This window comes from Podarcis liolepis, assembly GCF_965112155.1.
Source record: "Podarcis liolepis genome assembly, chromosome: 11".
NCBI lineage: Eukaryota > Metazoa > Chordata > Lepidosauria > Squamata > Lacertidae > Podarcis > Podarcis liolepis.
In genome coordinates, this window is record NC_139565.1 from 4,085,179 (window position 1) to 4,093,664 (window position 8,486).

Consider the following 8,486-nt stretch of genomic DNA (forward strand, 5'->3'; position numbering starts at 1 on the left):
CCAACGTTTCTCCTGTGGAAACAGGGTGTCTGGCCATCCTCTCTGACACTGACCCGACAGAACCGGCAACCCAAGTCCCCCCGGGCCAGATCAGGCTATAGCTGTCAACCTTTCCTTTTTCTTGTGAGGAATCCTATTTGGAATAAGGGAATTTCCCTTTTAAAAAGGGAACCATTGACAGCTATGGATCAGGCCCACCCGGGTCCTCAATCCGGGAAGCCGGATCCGTAATTCTCGGCAACACCGATGGGACCAAGAGTGGTGGCGGCTCGGCTGCTCCAACGCCGCACCTGGTTTGCTCCGGCGGCATTTGATTGGCAGGAATGGCACCACTCCATGCTAGGATCCGGGCGCGGTGTGGGATTGGTCGAGCCACCACCTCTCAGTCTCTTTGTCCCATCGTTTTTGCCAATAATCCTGGGTTCTGGCTTCACTACGCCTCTTCCTCCCACCGCCACTCAGTCTCTTCCGCCGCTGCCGCCTGCCGCCCTGGTGCCCCTAGGGTAAGGTTCCCAGGCGTCCCCGTTTCCCAGGGACCGTCCCCGGATTTACAAATCCTACAAAATCCATGGAGATTGAAAAGTATCCCCGGATTCATAGGGGGAATTCTGGTCACCTTATTCTACGGGCCAGAGAGGAAGCGAACGAGCTCACTCTGCCTACTCACGAGAAGCGGCGGTGGTGGTGGCAGCAGCCCCTGGGAAGCTGGGGCTGGGGGCTGGAGAGGAGGACAATTTGACCCCCTCACCTCTTCTACCAGCTCCACCCCCCGGTTCTGCTTCTCCAGCCCGCCACAAGGTCTGTGTTACAGTAGGCCGGCCGGCTGCTAGAAAAAATTGCCTAGAATAGAATCATAGAATCATAGAGTTGGAAGAGACCACAAGGGCCATCGAGTCCAACCCCCTGCCAAGCAGGAAACACCATCAGAGCACTCCTGACATATGGTTGTCAAGCCTCTGCTTAAAGACCTCCAAAGAAGGAGACTCCACCACACTCCTTGGCAGCAAATTCCACTGTCAAACAGCTCTTACTGTCAGGAAGTTCCCTGTCCTGTTCCATACCTGCCAACATTTCTCCCATGAAAATATGGACGTCGTATTTGGTACCTCCCAACATTTCTCCCATGAAAATACAGACTTCTTACGATCCCCTCTGACATTTCCCCCAAGAAAATATGGACGTCCTATTCCATACCTGCCAACATTTCTCCCATGAAAATAGGAATGTCCTTAGGAAAAGCGGGATCAACCCCGGATCAAACCGGAAACCCCCATGGCTTCTTCAGATCTTGGGCTGTCCCTGCAAAATAGGGACCCTGGGATATCTGTTAGGATCCCTCATCCCAATCTGTTGATAGGCTGGGAAAGAGGCCAAGGCGGGACAACCCGAACTTCCACAATCTGCAGACTTTCTGCTGTTTTCCTATGTGCAGGCAGTTCCCCAGCCAGATGAGTGGGGTGGTATTATTATTATTATTATTATTATTATTATTATTATTATTATTATATTTTATGGCTCTTTGGCAACAATCATTGTGGTGGGGGGGCTGGTGATGATAATATATTATAATAATATTATAATATAATATAATATAATACAATACAATATAATATAATATAATCATTATCATTGTTACCACCAGGTAGGCAGCTGTGTTGGTTTGATGCAGCAGAAATAAAATAAAAAATAATAATACTACTACTTAGTATTATTATTAATGGAAATTAATATATTTCACAAAACGTCTCCCATGAATTCTCAAACTTATTCCAAAGGGCGTTGGGCTACAATTTCCTCTGAACATCCTCCTGTATCAATGTGAAGATTGCTGTCACTCTCTCGGATCAGCCCCAAATATTCCTCATTGTTTCCACTCGGGATTTCCTCTGAAAATTCTCCTGTATCAATGCTAAGATCACTGTCATTTTCTTGGAGACCAGCCCTGAATATTCCTCACCGCTTCTCCTCCGAATTTCCTCATCAAATCCTCCCATATCAGTGCCAAGATCACCGTCACAGCACCCCCCCAAAAACACCACATTAAAATACCCTTGAATTTTAAGGATGTTTAAATGAGTATTCAAGATTGTAAAACAGAAAAAAATGGGGGAAAATATATTTAAAAAGACACACATATCAAAACCAGTAAAAACAATTCTAATAAAAACATAATAATAATAATAATAATAATAATAATAATAATAATAATAATAATAATAATTTTTTATTTATACCCCGCCCTCCCCGGCCAGGGCCAGGCTCAGGGCAGCTAACACCAAATATAAATTACAATAAAACATAATGGGAAAAACCCAAGAACAGTTAATTAAAATACAGCTTAAAATACAGCCTCATTTTAGTAGTAGCCCATAAATCAAACCCATAAAGAGAAGAAACATCAGAACGATTATTATTACTACTATTATTTTATTTTATTATTAATTACTATTAGCAGCAGTAGTAGTAGCCTATAACAAGGTAAAGGGACCCCTGACCATTAGGTCCAGTCATGACCGACTCTGGGGTTGTGGCGCTCATCTCGCTTTATTGGTTGAGGGAGCCGGCGTACAGCTTCCGGGTCATGTGGCCAGCAGGACTAAGCTGCTTCTGGCGAACCAGAGCAGCACACGGAAACGCCATTTACCTTCCCACCGGAGCAGTACCTACAGGTGAAACTCAAAAAATTAGAATATTGTGGAAAAGTTCATTTATTTCAGTAATTCAACTTAAAAGGTGAAACTAATATATGAGATAGACTCATGACATGCAAAGCGAGGTATGTCAAGCCTTTATTTTTTTATAATTGTGATGTTTATGGCGTACAGCTGATGAAAACCCCAAATCTCTTTTCTAATGAGAGCAGCTTTTGCATCTCATTTGGAAACCAAGGACCCAGAGTCTGGAGAAAGAATGGGGAGGCACACAATGCCAGATGCTTGAAGTCCAATGTGAAGTTTCCACAGTCTGTGTTGATTTGGGGAGCCATGTCATCAGCTGGTGTTGGTCCACTGTGCTTCATTAAGTCCAGGGTCAATGCAGCCATCTACCAAAATATTTTGGAGCACTTCATGCTTCCTTCTGCAGACGAGCTTTATGGGGATACTGATTTCATTTTCCAGCAGGACTTTGTCACCTGCCCACACTGCCAAAAGTACCAAAACCTGGTTCAGTGCCCATGGGATTACTGTGCTTGATTGGCCAGCAAATCCGCCTGACCTGAACCCCATGGAGAATCTATGGGGCATTGCCAAGAGAAAGATGAGAGACATGAGACCGAGCAATGCAGAAGAGCTGAAGGCTGCTATTGAAGCTTCCTGGTCTTCCCTAACACCTCAGCAGTGCCACAGGCTGATAGCATCCATGTCACGCTGCATTGAGGCAGTAATTGATGCACAAGGAGCCCAAACCAAGTACTGAGTACATATGCATGCTTCTATTTCTCAGAGGTGAAATATTTCTCTATTTGCAGTCCTTGTTTTGCTGATTTCATTTAATATTCTAATTTTCTTAGATTGTTAATTTGGGGTTTTCATCAGCTGTACGCCATAAACATCACAATTATAACAAATAAAGGCTTGATATATCTCATTTTGCATGTCATGAGTCTATCTCATATATTAGCTTCACCTTTTAAGTTGAATTACTGAAATAAATGAACTTTTCCACAATATTCTAATTTTTCGAGTTTCACCTGTATTTATCTACTTGCACTTTGAGGTGCTTTCGAACTGCTAGGTTGGCAGGAGCAGGGACTGAGCAACGGGAGCTCACCCCGTCGCGGGGATTTGAACCGCTGACCTTCTGATCAGCCAGTCCTAGGTGCTGTGGTTTAACCCACAGCGCGACCCGCATCCCGTAGTAGAAGATGAAGAAGAGTTTGGATTTGATATCCCGCCTTTCACTCCCTTTCAGGAGTCTCATAGCGGCTAATATTCTCCTTTCCCTTCCTCCCCCACAACAAACACTCTGTGAGGTCAGTGGGGCTGAGAGACTTCAAAGAAGTGTGACTAGCCCAAGGTCACCCAGCAGCTGCATGTGAAGGAGCGGGGAAGCGAACGCCGTTCACCAGATTACGAGACTACCGCTCTTAACCACTACACCACACTGGCTATAGTAGCCTATAGTAGCCCATAAATCAAGAGCATAAAGGGAGGAAACAGAATTAAAAAGCAGTTTAACAGCATGTCAATCCATTCTCATCCCTTTTTATTTATTTCTAATCCATTTCCCAATTTTTTGTCCATTTCCCACGGCAGATTCTTCCTTGTTGGATGTCCCAAGCCATCACTCCGCGGCATTCCAGCTCCACCTCATTTTGCTGAATTTATTCCTCCCTCCCATCCATTCCCTTATTCCGCTGAATATTCATCAATTCCTTCCTTCCTCCCATCCATTCCCTTGTTCTGCTGAATATCCATCACTTTATTCCTTCCTCTGAATATCCATCCACTTACTCCTTCCTCTGAATATCCATCCATCCATTCATTCATTCCTCCCTCCCATGTCTAATCAACATTTGCAGAATTCCAGCTATTTTCAAGGAGCAGATTGCACCAAAGCAATCTGTCAAAATTATCAAATCAGGATTCTGATCCACATTTGCAGGATTGCGGCTGTTTCCAGGGAGCCGATTGCAGCAAAGCAACCTGTCCAAATCATTCCACCAAATTTGATTTAATTCCCAGATATTTTCCCCATTGCGCATCATCCTTTCCGGCACGGTCGCCACGTGGGCAGGAAAGTTCCCTCTCCCTCTCCAACCCCCGGCCCGTTTTGGAGACCCTCTATTATGCATGTTTCTGAGTTGGTGGGGCATCGGGTTCGACCTCATCCCCCCCCCCTTTGCCGCCTTTCCAAAGGTCCCAGATATCGAAAGGTCCACCTGGGGTGAAAGCCAACTTCTCAGCCATCTTGGAATTCTGATTTTTTCCTCTCTTTCTCTCCCCATCAAAAGGACATCTGTCACAAGATATTGGGAGGGTGGCATTCCAGAAGGGGAAAGGTCTCAGGCAGAAAAGATGGCTTCCCGCTTTCGCAAACTCCCCCTGCATGATTCTCCATTTATTCCTCCCGTTTGTAACCGCAGGGATTTATAAAAAAAGTCTGTCCCTCGGCGGTGGGCATTTGCATAGCCTCCGACATTTCTCTGATGGAAATAGGGAAGTCCTGGTCCATCCCCTCCAACATTTCTCCCATGAAAATAGGGATGTCCCAGGAACAGCGGAACCTTCCAGGATCCCGTCGGAAACCGGGCTGGATTCTTCTATCCCGGGAGAGAGAGGGGTGCTCAGAGGGTCTGCTTCCTCTGGTGGCTTTCCCTTCTAGGCATTCCAGCATGGAGGGCGGAGGGAGGACGAGGAGGAGGAGAAACGCAGCTCCGGGTTGGCCGGGTTGGCCAGGCGGAGTCCCGCTTTCCCGGGGTGGTGGTTTCAGCAGTGTCCCTGGGTTCGAAGCCGGCTTTCAATGTAATAGACCATCCCTTTGATGCGCCTGCTCCCTACAGACACCCCCGCGAGGCCGCCACACCCAGAGTCCGTGAGCTGCAGATAAAGCCCTGTAGAGAATTCCCGGCTTCAGGAGTTCCTCCGCAAAGGGTGGGATCTTGTTGTGAATGTTGATGCATTTTTGTCCTGTATCCAAAGTCCTGTTTGATCTTGTGGGACGGGTGGTGGTGCTGGTGGGGGGAACAACTGGTCCCCTTCCGGGACATCCCAGAAAAGGGCCGGGCGGGAGAGGAGTAGGGCCAGCCATCTTGGAAAAAGTGGCTCCTTTGCAAGCCGAGTCGCCGAGCTTTTTCCTGGAGGGAGTTTCTCGGCGACCACAAAGGGAGAGTCGTCGGCAGATTTTGAAGGGGATCGACCCGAAATTGTCAAGGGGTCGAAGCTGCCGGGTGGTTCCAAAGGGGATTGGCCCAAAATGGCTGAGCTAGCAGGTGCTGCTTTCCGGGGGAAGGGGCTGCGCTGCGTGGGGGAGGGGGCCCCTGCCCCATGTGGCTGCCCCCCCGGGGAGATCCCTGAGGGATGATGCGCTCCAACCGGGAAGGAGCTGAGCCGAATGGAAATGGGACGGGACACGACGACACAGGTCAGGGTTCCAAAATTAGTAGGGTGGCAGTATGTCAGGGTTCCTAAAATGGGAAGGGTGGCCCTACATTTGGCTCCACCCACATTGTGGCACCCTGACTTTTTTTGTGGGAAGAGAGTGGATCTCCGGAGATTCCCCGCTTGGCGCTCGCAGCCTTGAAAGCATCCTGGTTCGGAGGCACAGACTCTTGCTTGAGCAGTTTCCTGCCGGGGCGGCGGCGGCCTGCAGGGGTGGCGTGTGTCTCAGCTGCGCTCTGGCCCACCTCTGCCTGACCGCCGGCCCTCCCCTGTGTCTTGTCTTTTATCTCCCCCGCAGCAGTACCACCCCACCGACCTCGCGGGGCAGCTCAACCTCTCAGACCCCTCGGTCAGCACCGTGGTGTGAGGGCCACCAGCTTGGGAAGGGGCAGCCGAGATGCCTGAGGGGAGACTTGGGGGGCCCCACCCCAACCCGTCACTTCTTTCCTGCCCACCCCCTCTCAGACTCCTCCAGGGGCCTCGGAATGGACCGGCTCTTTTTCTTCTCCTCCCACGGACCTCCCTTGGGGACCGGCGCTGAGGAAGTGGCCCCGCCTGCACGCCACAGACGGACAGAGACTGAGCTCTGTTGTGCCTTCGGTGCCCACTTCCTGTTTCCTTGCACCCCTTCAAAGGACACCCTCCCAGGAAAGCCCGGCTTGCCCGCTTTCCCGAGAGAGGAGGCAGCTGGGCGCAACTGGGAGAATCCCGTCCGTGTACAGTGCTCCGCTTTCGGTTGTCCACGTTGGGGCTTGCTCGATTTGGGGGGCTGACTGACTGACCATCCTGTCCATGTACATAATCTGCTTCTCTTCCTTTTGTCCACTTTGGGGATCACTCAATTTTTTGGAGAGGGGCGACTTCCTTCCTTCCTTCCGTCCGTCCTTCCTTTTTTCCTTCTTTCCTTCCTTCCTTCTTTCCATCCTTCCTTCCATGCTTCCTTCGATCCTTTGATCCTTCCTTCCTTCCTTCCTTTCCAAGACTTCCCAACCGCCTCTTCCCTGCTTCCTTTCATTTTCCCAACATTCCTGCCTATTCCCATGGATCCATTGAGCTGACTTCCTCCCTTCTTAGAGATCCATTCGGGTCTCTTAGAGATCCACTCCTCCCCTGATCTTCCCTTTATTGTACACTATGTTGTCAGAAACCCAGGGTAGCGGGGTATAAATAAGTTATTATTATTATTGATATTATTATTATTGATTTTATTGATATTATTATTGTTGATTTTATTATTGTTGTTGATATTATGATTGATATTGTTGTTGTTATTTACTTGAATCCTGCTAGCATTTTCACTCGTCTGAAATCATTTCTCACATATTTACCTAACATCTGGAATTGCAGACTGGAATTTGGGCATCTCCTTCCAAGGATTCTGTGGATTTTATTGATTATTATTATCAAAATAAAATGTAAATAAAAGTTTATTATTATTATTATTATTATTATTATTATTATTATTACTATTATTAAATGTAAGGAACCGTAGAAAGAGGGGGAAAGAAGTAGATAATTAGATGAATTTAAATTGAATTTCTAATATCTTCTGCCTATCGAAATTCCTGCTCAAACCTGCTCATCCAATCATGTCCTGTAAACATAACAATAATTACAATAATCCTGTATCAGCGGGATTTTTCAACCGGATCTCCAGTTGAAATTGGGGGTTGGGGGGGTTATTATATATATACACACACACACACATACATACACACACACACACACACACACACACACACACATGTATTTATATATAATTATAATATATAATTGTGGGTTTTTTGAGGGGTTATTATAATATTATCATATATATTATATCATTATCATATATAACTGTGGGTTTTTTTGTGAGGTTATTCAAGGGAAATCTGAAAATCAGCTAGGGTGTGTGTGTATTTTTTTGGGGGGGGTCTGCTGCCCAGAATTGGGAGCCCGGGATGGAAGAGCTGGAAAAGGGAGCCCGGGTCATGTAGTCTGACCCACCGCAAGGGAGCAATCTCGCATCTGGAACCCAGGACCGAGGGGCCTCTGAACCTCCCAGGAAGAAGGAAAGAAGGAGAGAAATTATCATCATAAATAATAAATTATCATCATCATCATCATTTTTTATTTGTATACTGTCTTTCTACCTTACAAGACTCAAGGTGGTTTGCAAGCTGGAGAAGCAAAAAATGTGCACCTGATAATCGGATGCAATAGAAAAATGTGATAATAAAAAAAAACTTTAAAATAAGCAAGCAACATCCAATAAAGGAACGTTCAACCATTATTAGACTACTCCAAGAGAATAAGATCAATGTATAAAAGTTCAAGAGAAATCCATATAACATATAAAAGTTATATATCCATATAAACATATAAAAGTTAAAGAGAAATGTTTTC

The 8,486-nt window shown here is 46.6% G+C and overlaps 1 protein-coding gene across 6 annotated transcripts in view; it reads left to right on the forward strand.

Annotated features, from left to right (window-relative positions):
* The window catches only part of LOC310688407 (glutamate receptor ionotropic, NMDA 1-like), a 30,367-nt gene extending 22,823 nt beyond the window's left edge, over positions 1-7,544 (forward strand). For 4 of the 6 annotated variants that reach the window (XM_083464819.1, XM_083464821.1, XM_083464820.1 and 1 more), the window contains one exon: positions 6,400-7,544. In XM_083464819.1, the coding sequence (XP_083320945.1) occupies positions 6,400-6,468 (69 nt within the window). In that variant the 3' untranslated portion in view covers positions 6,469-7,544. Of the gene's footprint in view, positions 1-5,503; positions 5,595-6,399 lie in introns of all 6 variants that reach the window. The other 2 variants (XR_014516923.1, XR_014516924.1) reach the window with 1 other exon arrangement.
* The last annotated feature ends 942 nt before the right edge of the window (positions 7,545-8,486 follow it).